This window comes from Laetiporus sulphureus (assembly GCF_001632365.1).
Source record: "Laetiporus sulphureus 93-53 unplaced genomic scaffold LAESUscaffold_1, whole genome shotgun sequence".
NCBI classification, from domain to species: domain Eukaryota; kingdom Fungi; phylum Basidiomycota; class Agaricomycetes; order Polyporales; family Laetiporaceae; genus Laetiporus; species Laetiporus sulphureus.
Window position 1 is genome coordinate 2,310 of NW_024468510.1, and position 15,731 is coordinate 18,040.

Below are 15,731 nucleotides of genomic sequence, written 5' to 3' on the forward strand. Positions count from 1 at the left end.
TTGATGTAGCAAGAATATGCTCCTGAATCGAGGAGCGCCTCAGTCTGGACTTCCCTTACTCCCTGTTTGAGGTGAACAGGTAAATCGATTGCGTGTTTTGATGAACCAGTAAATGCGATGTATAAAAAACTTGATACTGGTACATGCGAGAGCAAGTAGGTACTATTACAGTGTCTATGGGAACTCTGGCCAGACCTCAGAGAACCCGCCGAAGAAAATCCTCATTATCTTCTACCTCCGTGATCCTAGCTGCTTCGACAGCTGGTTCCGATTCTGCCTCCTTTTCCTTTCCCTTCACGTCGTAGCTGGCGATGAAAGCACAAACTGCTTCATATCTCGCCTTGCTGTCGTCGGAGATGTCTGAGGCCGCGTTTGAAGAAATTGCCCTTGCTGCTTGGCCCCACTTCGGCATTTCGAATTTGCCTTTGTACTTGGGGTCTGGGCATCGCTGTTTAAAAATGAAGGGGTGTTTCCCACATCGTACACACAGCTTCTTCTCCAGCCATCCTTCTTGTTCCTTGGTGAGGGTGGATACTCAATCCACGACCATTGCGTTGGGGTCTTTCGGGGCCCGTGGTGCCGATGATGATGATGTTGTAACCATTTCGCGTTGTCCTGCTTTGTCGGCTCTGAACTTGGACTCCAGTTGAAGGCACAGGTCGAGGTATTCCGGCCATGTGATGGGGTTGGAAATTCCTAGGCTGTCTCATGTGACCATTGCCTGGCGTACGTCCTTGCTTCGGTGTTCAGCGATGTAACCGATGAGTGCAGTGTGCCCTAAGTTGGTCTTAGTGACCCATTGACGGAACTGTTCTGCGAAGGATACCATTGTGGGATATGTCTTGCTGCAGATATCCTTCAAATGCTGCTGCACATCCTTGTCTGGGTCGAGGGTCCTGTAGTTCACTTTGAGAATGTTGACGAAGTCTTCCCATGTGCCAAGTGCCTGCTGTGCTGCTGCTCTGGTCGCATATTCAGACATGTATGTGAACGTGCCACCTTCCAAGTGCAGTAAGGCCATGGTAATCTTGTGTTCATCGTCGTTGATCTCGTTCCACCGCATCCATATACCGAGTTGTTGGAGCCAGTCCTCCAGACTTCCTTTGCCCGAGTAGTGTAGAGGTTCAGCAATTTTGATGCGTGGCTTGTGCGATTGGACCATGCCGGATGTTTGACCTTGCATCATAGTGACGCCGCTTGCTTTGAGCGAAGCTAGCTCATGTCGCAGCTTGACGTTAGCTGCCTTGATTTCCATCATTTCTTTGCCTGTATCGAGCATTGTCGCCTGGGTTCCCGTGAGCTTGTCGTTCAAAACTGTCATATGCGCATCTTGCGCAAGGATCCTATCCTTGAGCTTCCCGATCTCCGTCTGGAGCATTCCCTCCTTGAGTCGGTGTTCGCTCTTGTTGTTTTGGATCAGCGACTCGAAGGCTTTCTTGTGCTCGTACATTTTGTTTCTGAGCACATTGTAGATCTTGGCGACTTCGGTACTGACCGTGAGCTTCATCGCCACAATAACCCATTCGCGGATGTGGTCCGGGACTTCTCCGGAAGCGGACTGTCTGAGCGCATCTTCTAGATGCTTGAACTGGTGTCCGTCGAATTCCCAGATGGGGGGTACATAGGCGGGTAAGAGTGATGGGGTTGGGGATGCTGGTCCTCCAACTTGCGATGCAGAATCCTGCGGTCCTAGTGCAGGTTCTGGTGAATTGCGCTGCGAGGCGCGTGGGGTGCTTCCATCATGTGCTGACTCGACGTTTGTATGCAGAATATCATCCATTCTTTGCCTGAACGTGGATGCATATGCACGATCGGCTCCTTCCATTGTGATATAGATGTAGTTAAACTAATTGAAAATGAAGCCTAGGTACTGCTTGTCCTTGACTTTCCCAATTTCCCTGACGATCTTGTCTAACCTCTGCTGCTTCCCTATCTCCTTGAAGTTGATCCTTCCTATTTCCAGGCAGCACGTGTTGATGACCTGTTTGTCGACGAAGGTGTATTCATGAGTTCCCGTGTAGAGGTCTGCGCAGACTTTGTCTAACTCCAATGCGAGGAGTTGTACCTTTTTTCGTTTGTCCTGATCAATTCTCTCCCAGAACGCTCCTAATATCGGTTGTAGTCTGAAGCGGGTAGCGGAGACCTGCTTCTTGAGTGTTTCGATGTGGAGGGTGGGCCTGACTTTGGATGGAAGAGGGCGAATGGGTCGTGCATGTGTGTTGACCTTAACGAAGTTGGGAAGGGGTCGCACTGGCTGTGGAGCAACAATGATGGGGGGAACGGCGTTGGAGGTTATAAGCTCTGGGGGCAGTGCCGGCTTGTGACTACCAGTGATAAGACGTCCTTTTCTGGGCTTGTAGTGTTCGAGCAGTGGGGTGTGATCGTGTGGCTTGCGGATGATTCTGCGCTTTATGATGTGTGTGGTATCTACAACTCTAGCTGCTGCTCGCTGCCTGTCTGTGGATGATGCACCTAGTGACACAAGTGTGAGGAGCCTTCCACACTTCTTGTTGGTTTCCTGATGCTTGTAGTGGGCGTCGAGGTCGATCCTGGGGGTGGCCTTGCACTTTGAGGCTGTGGGCAGCTCAGAGTCTTGCTGAGGCTCACGCCGGATAGAGATCAGATTGGAATGTGTGTCAAAAAAGCCGCGCGCTACGGCTGAAACTGCTTGCACTGAAAATACGTGGCTGCTTGTGTTAGACACTAAGCAGGGGCGCAGAAAATGTCAGATTGTTTCTAATGTCACAGTAACACCGGACAAGAGATCAAAAAGACTAAAAAGGGACAGTCACGTGGAACGTGCCGCCCTGATCCCCCTGATTCAAAAGTATCCCCCTGAACCCTATGTGGCGCAAGAGCCTGTTGACTTACTGGTCGATGTGGCAGACGCAGGAAAGGGTGAGAGATATATGAAGGAGCTGGTGAGGTCAGTGAGTGCTATGGGTAGTAGACGAGGAGAAACAATCTGAGGTTTCGTCCCCTACATGGCTGGTCTTATATACACGTACAGCAGGCTATCTTACCTAAGCTACCTATCTACGGGTATAAGCAAATGGCCGTACATGAAACAATAGGATGTCCGGAAGTAGAACAATAAGTGGGAAGATCGATGGTTGCCGCAGTAATGCGTGTGCACATCGTGCCTATCTTGGTTTCCCTTTTGTTCTCCGGTGTGAACATCGTACCTATCTAGGCTTCTGGCTAAACTAATAGGAAGCGGAAGGCCGATGCATAACAATAGTCCTTGTTCCCTTTGTTCCCAAATGGGTGCCTCTATTGTATTCTGGAATAGACAGGTCCGACCGTATCATCCACGGGTCTGGACCATAACATGTGATGTGGACTATCACCTGATCTCTACGTGTCGCGTCTGTGGCTGAGTGGCGTGAGATATTGGTGAAGCACGTGATCTGTGGTGTGAGAAAAGTCACGTGCGGACTTCGTGGCGAAAATCTGTGACATAATGGGGGTATCGTTTCATTCTAAGATGAGCTAGGCAATGTGATCGCCATACTCTATCTCGAACGGGGTATCAAGGGTATTGATTAGGAGTATTTTGACTCGTCCTGTGTAGTCTGAGTCTATTACTCTGGCTCCTATGTCTATTCCCCTTTTTACAGCCAGACCTGAGCATGGAGCGATGCGTCCATAGCATCCTCTTGGTATCATCAACTTCAGGCCAGTATGCACAAGTCTGCGAGAATGGGGTCCTATAGTACATTGTTTCGCTAAATGCAAATCATATCCTGCTGCTCCGTCTGACTGACGTGAGGGTACAATGGCTTGCGAATGGTCTAGATATACATGCAAGTTGTTTTCCTGTGCTTCTTCTGTGTACGCTCGGAGGTGGAAGCCGCAACCTGCAAACTGTCAGTGTTCAAAGATGAAGAAATAAAAGGTTTCATGAAATTAAGCACAGCTGCTTCTTGAGCCTGCCGAGCTCGATCAGAGGATTCTGCCTTGTCATCCCGAGACCCCACATTTAAAGATATAGTGTGAGTGCCACTACTTGCACCTATATTGTCTGACGTAGTGCTAGAAGTACATGCGAGTGATGAAAGAATAGAAAATCAAGAGCTGATAGGGGGTGGTGGTGTGCTGTCATCTGCGACAGGAGTACTACGATTTTCCTCTTCTGTGCTTAGGCCCTCCTGCCCACATCCCTCTGGGGTGTTTTCAGGTATGGTCTGATGGCGCTTCTCAGGCTTTGCCTCCACCACCATCAACACGACACTCCCTGGGGCCTCACCTTGAGTGGAGCCAGTTATCTCAAGACCCTTCTCAGGCTTTTGTGCCTCCATCATCAAGGGACTCCCAGTATTCTCCTTTTCTAGCAAGACATGCGTACTTATGCCTTGCCATACTGAAACCCCACCTGGTTGAGCAGAGCAGGGTTGGCTGCAACAGCTGCCTTGAATGCTCGTATGGCCTCAGTTTCTTCTACTGATACAACCTGAGCTGCAGGCTGGGCATCCTTTTTGTGCCAGCACTGCCCCTTTATGTCGTAGTAGTGGGTGTGCCATATATCTGTGCACGACCCACCCTCATTCCTCAATTTACCACAGGTTCCGCATTTCCTGAGCTTGTCGTGCTCATTCTCTACCCCAACAGTGTCCTTGTGAGGAATGAACCTTTCTGCCTTGTCCACATTCTTGACGAGCGACCTTGTTGTTCTTACCGTGTTTGCCGTTACTGGCACCATTGCCGAACCTTCAACTGTGACCTGTCGAGTGTTGGAGTCAGAATTCTTGCCCTTGCCCTTTCAGTCCTCATAGGTGGCAGCCCACTGCTGCTGTTGCTGCAGGTCAAGCTGAGCTGCAACCTCCTTCCAGAGGCTGTAGCTGTTGACATCCTGGCTGATGCCCTCCGATGTCCAGATTTTGTCGCACAGCTCCTTTCACATGGCATTGTGAAGGAGCTGAAGCAGCAGTTGCTTGTCCTTGTACCCCGAGACCTTGACTCAATGTTCCCATTTGGTGTCGAATTCCTCCCAAGGTGTATAACACTGCTATAATGTGTGCAGCATGCATTGTCCTTCCAATTCTGGGTTCGCAGGGTAGTACATTTTCTTGAAGTCCCTGACGAAGTCTGAAAGTGTGGCATACATGATTTCACCACCATCCATCCTTTCTAGTAGTGAGGACTTCCAATGGTCAATGTGACTTCTGCATACAATATATAGAAGATGGCCCACCAAACTTTAGCTTGTTCATCGCCAAATTTGCTAAGTTTCATGACAATGTAGTTCATGATGTCGGTGAGCCAAGCCTTTGCCTTTGCCTTGGTGCTGTCGAATGCCTCGGATAGATTGACCTTCGGTCCTCAGAAAGTTTGAGGGTGTTGTTCATCCGAGGATGCTGATTGAGGAGCCATGGACCTCTGGTTCCTGTCCGGAGTGAGTACTTCTTGCTTCAGAGGAAACGCGTAGTGGACGTCCTTGAACTCGTCGTCATGGTCATCACCAAGGTATACTGAATATGCCAGAGAGATTGGGGGTGTGGCAATCCTTTGACCAGGCTGCTGAGTGTTTGACTGATGTGCCCTATTGAAGGTCGAAGAACCCTCAACTCCTGTTGCCCAGTCTAGAATGCTGGTTTGTTTCAGATCCTTTTTTGCCTCAGTGCGAGGCCTCATGCATGTGCGTGAGGTAGGATCTGGGTCAGTGATTCTCCGTGCCATGAGGGTGATTATTTCTTCTTTGTACAATGATTCTAGTGGCATGGGATTCCTTGCTTTCTGAGTCTGGGGACAGATTGGTATGGGAGGAGGTCTTCGCTCAAGAGCCTTTTATCGTTGTTCGAGCTCATCTATTCTTGTATGCTGCTCGATGCTGAAAAGTCTTCACTCTTCAAACTCCCATTTTTCAGCCTCCAGCTGCATCTCCAATGTCTCTATGAGTGACTTGTAGTTGGCCTCATTTTGGTCAACTGTTTGGAAATGCTGCCTCATCTGCTGGGCTGCGTCGAGTTCATCCTTTCGAGCTTGGAGCTCTGTGAGGGCCTCTTCCTTTAACTTTTTTTCTCAATCAGGTCATCCAGTAGTTGCTTTTGAGCTTCATCAGCTGTGAGCCTCGCCACTCTCTCCTCCTTGACTGTCTTGGTCAGGTTTGCGACCTCTTGATGAAGATGATTGTAGTCAGTTTGGAGATGCTGATATGCCCTCCGCATATCCACTGGTCAGTTCCAGTATCTGGGAGTCTCCTCCGTTGGTGGTGTGAGCCCCAGAATGTGAATAGTAGTATGTGCATCTTATATCCGAGAAGGTCATGGATTGATATTCAGTCAGTGTGTTGCTGTGACTGGACCACACAAAATTCTCGCCCCGGACTGCCACTCCATGCAGCTGGCTGTTCTACCTGCTCAGTACAGTACCTCTTCCGTTCTTCCTCATCATAGCATTGGGCTTGGATATCATATGCCCATTGCTGAAAAGCTCTTCCCTTGCTGGATTTGTTAAGGTAGAGCTGCTTGAATTCTTCTTGCAAGCGATGAGAGGGGGATCTTCTTCCTAGAATGGAGTGTTCCATTCCCATGTCGGAGTAGTACTGGGGAGTTGGAGCGTGAGTGGAGATGATGGAGGTTCCTGCCTCTGAGGATTCTGGTCATGGAGACCCAGTCTGGGATGGTTCTGGGTTTTGGAGTGCTACCTCCATGGCATGTTCAGAACAGGGTTGTTGCAAGTGTTGAGACATCTTCGAAGTCATTTATCCGGTCGAGAGTTTGATGACCTGTTCTTCACCAAGCCCAGTGATGGACCAGATGCAGCTTTAAAGTCCTGCTACTTCTAGTAGGTTTAGTTACTACGGAGTCCTGCATGATGCAGTTCGCAGTCACAGAGGGGTCTTTGTGGTCTTTGATTATTTTACCACTAGTGTCCAACTACCTCTGAAGGGATGTAACCTTGGTCCACCTGCCATTCCAGCAGAGCTTTCTGAGAGTTCATCTCGCATCAAATGACTATGTGTCTACGTATGTACTGGTAACTAAACCCCTAAGTAAGTCAGAACAGCGCAGGGGTTGAATACGTGACTGGTGTCGCTTTAGCACTGAGCAAGTAGGTTTAGTCCCTCGCTACTCAAGGTTTGCAGGTCACGCTGATGTGATCCAGAAGTATTGCTGATTCACAGCTTCCTGTAGAGTCGCAGAAGGTTCTCCCTTGTTATCTGCTAGCCCTTTATATGCGTAATCTATATGCTTGTTTCAACTGATCCAGGTGCGCTGTCATAAGCAGATGTCACAGTATTAAGTGGCACCTTTCTTTTTGCACCATTAAAGTCCTCATTTGAGTGGTTATTCGGACGTCAACCTTCATATTGGTCTCACAAAGTGGATACTTGGACAAACAGCACAATACCACCACATACATTGCAGATATTACTGTGTCTACCACATGACCACCAAGCGCCCATGATTCAGCCACCCAGTCACGTGACACTGGCCACTTGCCCTATTTGAAAGATGTCAGGAGTTGGTCACGTGACACCAGGTCACTTGCCCAGAAAGGAACTCATTGGACCATCAAGCTAGCAAGCACCCAATTCGCCACTCAAGATAGTGGCACCACTTTGCCGCCTAAACCAATAGGAAGGTACCACAACAGAGGATCCCCCTACCAACCGGCATACAGTATAGCCAGGTACAGAATAGGCTAGATCTTCTCACAACCCTATCCAGATGAAGACTGATCATCACACTCATTGTTCTGAGTTTGGACAAGATCCTCTCATCTGATGTTGCAACCATTGTGATGTGCCCTGTTGGCCATCACCCATTGGCCCCTCAACAGTGGGCCCACTTACAGGCATTTATCTCATTGGATTAGATAGGATTACCTCGGCGTATCCACGGCCATTGTAGATAGTTGCTATGACAAAGTCCAGAACCATTACCAGTTCTGGCAATATGTTCACATGTAGGTATCTGAGGTCTCACAGTAGCACAGTGCCAGGGGCCCTGCCCTACATGTATATAAGCCCATGAGGATCTAAGGGAGAACCTTAGATTCATTATCCTATTGTATGCGACCTAAACAGCCAATTCACCCCCCTAGTTGTGAGCATAAGGCTAAGGGCCCTTTGAGCCCCTTTTCTAGACTGCATACCACTGCGCACGTCCTCAGCCTAGCCCTTGTGGCAGGCTTTTTATGTGGGATCATTTGTGCAGGTCACAAAAGCAGACTTGCCCTTAATTGGGTTAAGTGCTTTGGTGCTTTGTGACAGCAGACCACCCCCTACCATTGATAGATAGTAATAACATCCTGATGCAAGGCAGCTAGGCCTAGAATATTTTATATGGACTAGCAGTTCCGCGCTTCAGAGGTCCACCGATGCACTTTAGCTGTGATGAATCCTCGATAGTGGCACCCTTTTAAGGAGTACTGCATCCCTTTCCCCTAGCACATTTTGTCATCGTCAGGCTCTCCGGCCATCGTAACGGCCCTATTAGTTTTTACCCACTAGGTTGACTAGAAAGTCCCCTTTACACCTGGGGTCTCAGCAAGGTTTGGGACAGTAGTATGTCACCCACTTTCGCAGGAGGCTGATTTAGGGCCTATGTATCCTGACTAACAGTCTGCATATTTGCTTCACCGAGGTGGTTCAGCAGGACACAGCTAAGCTCGAGGAAAGTGGAAAGAAGCTCTGGGCGAGCACGATGAGATGGAAGTGATCGACAGTGATATAGCAGTCTGAGGCGTCGATCGGTGCCCACAGACTGGAGAGAGTAGTTTCGAGTTATGTGAAGGATCTCAAGAACTCCTTGAGTCCGCTCTCACCTGACCCGTCAGGGTTCTCTGGTAAGTTTGGAGGAGTAAAGATCAACTCGAAACTGAGGTGTAGGCCTCAGCTCGAGCCAGTATATATACAAGTGGGGTAAGGCCCCTGGTATCGAGTGTAGGATCCTGCATACCCTAGATTCGTACTAATATATCATTATGGCGTGCTATGGCATGCTCGAGCCTAGTGGAGTCTGTCTAAGTCTAGGAATGTCCAGAGAGTCCAGACCTATGATGTCACTATGACGTAGGGTCACGTGACTGGTACATGTCCGAGAGATGTCCGAGTGGTGTGGGTATACTAAGATATACATGTGGAGGCATAGTGGTACATGCTGTATATGGTATATGGGTGGATAAACTAAAGTTCTTGGCACTTAAGGCTTGTGGCGCAAAAAAACTGTGATATGAGAGGAAGTCATATGAATCCATTATGATGACTAGCTAGCAGGACACTCAGCGATTGATTGGCAAAACAAAGAAAATGATCCTTAGGAAGTTCTATTGACCCTCAGCCAGGGACAATATTCAATAATATATATCAGGTTGCGAAGCCTGTCAGCGAGTCAAAACTCAAGCCTAGCTGAACTGCGATAAAGAAACCACTACATCCATGAATGGGTGGTTCTGGATGATGCCGTAGGCCAGCTCGGCCGTGAGCTCAGACACGCTGGTGCTGGGAACATACTAGGCTTTGTTGGCGGGACGCTAGATTGCGGACTCGAGCTCATTGGGCTTGACGACCATGCCTGTCCTGCCAGTAACAATCTTGTTGAGTCGTTTGTTGAAGTTGGCGTTGATAGGATTAGTCATGGAATAGACAAGTGTTGGAATCTGGGTGCAGAGCACAGATGCGAGAGGCCCCAGTGCGACCTGTGCCACTGGCATGGGAGAATAGTAGTGTGCGTGTATATAATAGGGCATGGCTACAATGGGACAGGCCATCAGTTTGGCCCCGTGGAGCCATCTTCAAGAGAGCAGGCGACTCTCGAACTTCCAGCCATGCAGCGGGCTGGCTGGGAAAGTCAACACAAATCAATCACCATTGACCAAGAGGCACTCACCGCAATCGACGAGAACCACCACTACGAGGTTCCTGCTGGGGACCATGATGCTGACTGGTGAGTGATCCAGTTAGCAGGTCAAGGGCTGGGAGCTGAGGCAGGTCACTGAGGTGTGAAGGCTGCAGAGCAGCTGAGGGACAGGTGCGACCAGGCAGAGGTGGGATCAGGAGGTCCAGGGCAGGAGGGTGAGGGCCAGAGGGTTGACCGTGGGGTGCCGCTGCAGTGATACAAGACATCAGATGCAGGGGGCGGGCACTGTGTGAGGCAGGCCTACCAGCGAGGCGAGGGCAGAGCAGGGTGTCAAAGGGCTGGTCGAGCAGATGCTGAGCGAGACAGGCTGGCAGTCCGACGAAGTGGCACAGCCACAGCACGTGGAGTGCTGAAGAAAAGCCAAGCGATGCGCTTGCATGGAACGGAGACTGAGACCTGAAGCCAAGGAGCGTCGGGACTGGCGTGCAGACCGAGCGAGCAACGAGTGTGTGGGGGCACTATAGGAAGTCACTGAAAATGGGCACGTACAGGATGCATACGGTACGGAGACTGGGACCCAAGATCAGGGGGTGCCGGGACTGGCATACGGACTGAGGTAGGCAGGGAAGCACATGGAATGGAGACCGGCATCGCTGGGGACAGGGAGTGCAGTACAGGCGTGTGGCCCACAATGGGATAGATGCAGCAGTGGCTAGGTCGAGGGGGTGTGTTGGAATCTGGGTGCGGAGCACAGATGCGAGAGGCCCCGGTGCGACCTGCACCACCAGCGTGGGAGAATAGTAGCACGCGTGTATATAATAGGGCGCGGCTACAATGGGACAGGCCATCGGTTTGGCCCCATGGAGCCATCTTCTAGAGAGCGGGCGACTCCCGAACTCCCAGCCACGCAGCGGGCTGGCTGGGAAAGTCAACAACAAGTCGACAGAGTGAACAAGGATGAGCTCGTGTGTAACTTATGAAGATGTTCGAGCTTTCTTGGAGCTGAGAGCCTGAAATCTGAGGAAGTTCTTCACCGCATTTTATCTCCTCTTGCGAGCGCCATCCTCGTCACAGAGGCAGTCTCCATCGATGCTGAACTACGACAGTAGGCTGAAATAAGATTGGCGGAACGGCAGCGACATATATACTCACATCCTCATCAGCACGCGGAACAAGCCTGGAATGCAGACACGGAACTTCTACTGAAGATGCCCAGAAGCAAGGTCCACCGAGGATACCCAATCCAAAACGAGAGCAGTACCAGAAACGGGCCATCTAGGGCTCTGAGTCATCAATTGATAGAATCTCTGTGTTCAGAATTTGCTATCAAAATCATCATCAGCAAAGACAAGGATCCAGGATTTTACCAATGATTGCAAGCCAAAAGAAGAACCGTCCTAGGAGTGATCAGCCTAGGGCTAGAATCATTGAGAACATCTCCTCTATCCGGAGACATACTGAATGGCCGAGAACCGTTGAACCGAAATACGATGTAGGAGAAAATAATCTAGCGTTTGAGCCGCAGGATACCGAACACCCGATCTTCCTATCAAACATCTTCAGAGTCAGTTTCGGTGAAGACAGAAGGACGCTACGTTGACATCACATCGATGAGGTAGATTGAGCAAACCACCAGAGGTTGGAGCCAGGAGATTCTGCGTCTGGGACTTCCCCGTTCGGAGTTCTCTAGGACTGAGCAAGGAGGATGGTACAAGGGGTCTCGCCGACAAACCCGAGTGAAGTGCGCTGCTAGTAGAATACATTTTGGTCATACAGCTCGCAGGATTTCAGAATGCAGATCACACTGTGAGTCACCAGCAATAAAGAAGAAAAACATGGAAAACTCCTGTTGATCGCCAGTGAGAAAAAAATGATGCTAGGCAGAATAAAGGCAGTGCTCGGACAGAGATCCCTTGTACTAGAAGCCGGATGCAGAACAATTCCGTCGCGAGTCACCGTATCACCGGGGGCATGAGCCCATGATTCCGCCGTGTATGTATGTAAGCGGCAGGGGTCCCGATTTTAAGTGCGACGAGAGACAGTGAGAGCAAGCAATTATTAGAGCCACTGTCCGATCGACGCCGCAGTGGTTGATGACGAGCCTTCCGTTCGCGCGGTTCAGGTCGCACAGCCTGACCTGCACAACTTACCTCTCGCCACCACACTCTCTCCGCAGACATGGCATCGTCTGAGCTGCTCAAGCAAATTCAGGCCGGGAAGAGGCTCAAGCCCGCTCAGACACATGATCGCAGCGCTCCTATTATTGAGGCACCCAAGGGGGGAGGTGCAGGAGGGAGGTCTACAAATGCAGGAGGGGCGTCGTCCGCGCCGGTGCTCCCGTTGGCGGGAGGCCCTCCCCAGCTGGGTGCTCTATTCGCTGGTGGCATGCCAAAGTTGAAGCATGTCGGCCAAAGCAGTACAGGTGCGCAGAGCTCACTTATCGTTACCTAGACAGCCGTGTGCTAACATCACCGTATCATGGCTTTACAGGCAAACCTCCGACACTAGGAAAACCGCCGTCGATACCCAAACGCAACGGCGCATCTCCTGCGCCTCCAATACCACCGCCAGCACCGCCGGCATTTGCTCACCCTGCACCTCCGGTCCCGCCCAATAGACCCGCACCAGCACGACCGCCCGCCCCACCTCCCCCAGCTCCCACAAGCCGCCCTGCGCCTAGTTTACCAGCGAGATCTGCCCCAGCGCCGCCTGTACATACACCAGCGCCCCCAGCGCCCCCTCGTAGACCTCATTCTCACACGAATGGCACGCCATCCCTTGCGCCTCCAGCCCTACCGGCTCGAAGCTCCTCTGCCACATCTCTTCGCTCAGTTCCCGACATCCCGCGGCCTCCCTCGTCTGCAGCACCTCCTGCGATACCACATCGTAAGGTCCCACACCCGCACACAGGAAGAGTCCCTCCTCCGCCCCCCGCAAGACCTTCCAGTATGGCTGCTCACGCACATTCCGCTGCCCTAGGGCGTGCTGTTCCTCCGCCGCCGCCCGCGCGAAGGCCGATCAGCGTTGCTGCCCCTCCTCCGCCTCCAACTCGAGTGAAATCACTGACAGAGGAAGCGCGCCGAGAAACGCCTTCTCCGCCTCCAACACCTCCGGGACCGCCTCCTGCACGGCATACCCCTGCCCCGCCTGCACCTCCTCCAGCGCGACATGCTCCTGCTGCACCTGCGGCACCACCGCCTCCTCCTCCTGGCCCATCTCCAGCTCGGCATCCCAGCATGCCCTCTGCACCCCCTCCACCCCCGCCTGGACCCCCGCCTGTAAGACCACGGACGGTGTCATCACCAGGTGCTCCGCCGCCTTCGATCGCAGCAGGCCGAACATCGTCTACTTTTGCGTCTGCGTCGTCTGCGTTGTCCGCTGTTTTGACATCATCCGCTCCTCCCATGGTCAATGGGAACGGATCTGCGGCACCGAGCCGTCGGAAGAGTGAGTTAGAGTTTTATACTTTGTAGGTGTCTTGCGCTGATTGTTGTCGGTTCTAGTTCCTGACCCGCCGCCGATGACAGGCATGCATTCCTTCCCTGTGTCTGACTTCCCTCCGCCGCGGCCGTTCAATCGGGCGCCGAAACGGTATGGAGGAGGGCGACAAAAAGGGAGCGATTTTGACCTCGGACTGCTATGATGTGCGGGGCCTGCAGACCGCCGATACCTACATAGTAGCCTCTATTCTAATGACACCCTGTGCGCTGTTTATAGGACCAGATAGTTTGTCGGGGGTCTGTTACGCGCTCTAGTCCATGGTGGTACCCTGCCTGCAATATTAATAGATAATGAATATCGAATAATTGGCTGCATGTTTGAGGTCAACGCGGCCAGTATCACCTACAGACTCGGCGACCGGGGAAGGGAAGCATTTTGCTTTCTAATCTCATGCCAACTCTATGCGACAGCGCCTCTTTATGATTAGAAGTATTGCTTATTTCATTTTGTAGTGACACGTCACCTCGCTGCTGCAGCCATATAATCGCCCGAGATTACCGTGGCGGACTACGCATTCTCCCTCCCCATCGCTGAAAGATGCGACTTTTTAGTCTGTTCAAGTCCGCGACCGTGATTGCGCTCGTTTCTGCAGTCCTCGCCGACTCGGACGTGATCAACCTCACTTCAGAGAACTTTGATTCGATTGTCAATCCCGACCCGCTAATTTTGGTCGAGTTCTTCGCACCATGGTGAGTATTGGGCCTGCTCGCTCTCGTAAAGCTGTAACCCATCATTGCCTGCTCTTTGGTGAAGGTGCGGTCACTGCAAGGCTCTTGCTCCTCACTATGAGGAAGCTGCAGCTGCGCTCAAGGAGAATGGCATCAAGCTTGCCAAGGTGGACTGTGTCGACCAGGCCGACCTTTGCCAGGCAAATGGCATCCAAGGCTACCCGTACGTGACCAACAAAATCGCACGAACAGCAAGCACTGAGTGACATGATATAGCACAATGAGGGTGTATCGACATGGTGACTACTCTGACTATACCGGACCTCGCAAGACAGATGGAATCATCAGCTACATGATCAAGTACGTCGACGCTGTATGCCTTCTTCAGCACTTCCTCTTATGCGCGGCTCTTCAGGCAATCGCTCCCAGCAGTCACTGAGGTAACGCCCGAGAACTACAAGGACTTCATCAAGGCCGACAAGATTGTTGCGCTCGTATTCCTCCCTTCTACAACTGATGCCCCTGGCCCCGAGTTCACCGCGACAGCGAACAAGCACCGCGATGATTACCTTTTCGGCTCGACGACTGACAAGTCGCTCGCCGAGGAGGCCGGCGTCGAGCCCCCAGCTATCGTTCTCTACCGCGCCTTCGACGAGCCGCAGACCGAATACCCTTATCCGGCTGGCTCCGCCAAGGTCAAGGACATCGAGAACTGGATCAAGGAGCTCGCCATCCCCATCATCGACGAGGTCAGCACGGAGAACTACCAGATGTACGCGCAGAGCGGGAAGTCCCTCGCGTACCTCTTCGTCGACCCGAGCGACTCGGAGCTCGAAGCGCAGATCGCCATGGTCAGGCCCGTTGCGCAGAAGTATAAGAACGGCGTGAACTTCGTGTGGATCGACGCGGTCAAGTTCGGCGACCACGCCAAGGCGCTGAATCTCGTCGAGCCGAAGTGGCCTGCGTTCGTCGTCCAGGATATCCACAAGCAGCTCAAGTACCCGTATGACCAGGACAAGCAGCTTTCCGAGCAGGGGCTGGACAGCATGCTTGCGCAGTATGTGGAGGGGAAACTCGAGCCACAGCTGAAGAGTCAGCCGATTCCTGCGTCGCAAGACGAGGGCGTCTTCAACCTTGTCGGCAAGCAGTTTGACGAGGTCGTCTTTGATGATGACAAGGACGTCTTCGTTGAGTTCTATGCCAGCTGGTGCGTACATATCCAACTCCAGCTAGCCACTTCTCAGCCTTAGAGTGTGCATCGTAGGTGTGGCCACTGCAAGCGCCTCAAGCCCACATGGGACTCCCTCGGTGACCGCTATGCGGACGTCAAGGATCGTTTGGTCATGTATGTTTTTCCTTCTATCTGAACCAAATCATTTGTTGAGCGTGATTTTACAGTGCAAAGATGGAGGCCCAGGAGAACGACCTCCCTCCCTCTGTTCCCTTCCGTGTCAACGGCTTCCCGACGCTCAAGTTCAAAAAGGCTGGTTCGCGCGACTTCATCGACTACAACGGCGACCGCTCTCTGGAGAGCCTCATTGCCTTCGTTGAAGAGAATGCACGCAACCCTCTCGATTCCAAGGTGGCCATCGAAAACGCCACACAGGCGGAGGCGCACGAACACCATGATGAGCTGTGAAGAAATCTTGCTCGATCTTCGGATATTGGCTGGTTATGGCTTTGTATTATGTGATTCTCGACCGATCTGAATGCTTGTTCAGTGTCCATCAATTGAGTATGGGTTGTGATGAGAATA

General features: G+C 51.7%; 4 protein-coding genes across 4 annotated transcripts; 2 read left to right on the forward strand and 2 right to left on the reverse strand.

Annotated features, from left to right (window-relative positions):
• Positions 1-196: 196 nt before the first annotated feature.
• Positions 197-4,702, reverse strand: LAESUDRAFT_753531 (uncharacterized protein; the record flags this gene model as incomplete). Its single annotated transcript, XM_040911780.1, has 4 exons — positions 197-448; positions 731-1,846; positions 1,904-2,596; positions 4,376-4,702. 4 exons carry the CDS (start codon positions 4,700-4,702, stop codon positions 197-199), a joined length of 2,388 nt encoding a protein of 795 aa, XP_040769961.1.
• Positions 4,703-9,838: 5,136 nt separating this feature from the next.
• Positions 9,839-10,294, reverse strand: LAESUDRAFT_718713 (uncharacterized protein). Its single transcript, XM_040907484.1, has one exon. The coding sequence runs from the start codon at positions 10,243-10,245 to the stop codon at positions 10,072-10,074; it is 174 nt and encodes a 57-aa protein (XP_040769962.1). The 5' UTR covers positions 10,246-10,294; the 3' UTR covers positions 9,839-10,071.
• Positions 10,295-11,847: 1,553 nt separating this feature from the next.
• On the forward strand, positions 11,848-13,449 carry LAESUDRAFT_739865 (uncharacterized protein; the record flags this gene model as incomplete). The annotated part of the gene is made up of 3 exons (XM_040911045.1): positions 11,848-12,228; positions 12,297-13,253; positions 13,310-13,449. The coding sequence occupies exons 1-3, from the start codon at positions 11,985-11,987 to the stop codon at positions 13,447-13,449; spliced, it is 1,341 nt and encodes a 446-aa protein (XP_040769963.1). The 5' UTR covers positions 11,848-11,984.
• Positions 13,450-13,844: 395 nt separating this feature from the next.
• On the forward strand, positions 13,845-15,614 carry LAESUDRAFT_640168 (protein disulfide isomerase; the record flags this gene model as incomplete). Its single annotated transcript, XM_040903583.1, has 6 exons — positions 13,845-13,996; positions 14,061-14,198; positions 14,252-14,335; positions 14,391-15,182; positions 15,240-15,320; positions 15,374-15,614. 6 exons carry the CDS (start codon positions 13,845-13,847, stop codon positions 15,612-15,614), a joined length of 1,488 nt encoding a protein of 495 aa, XP_040769964.1.
• Positions 15,615-15,731: the final 117 nt, after the last annotated feature.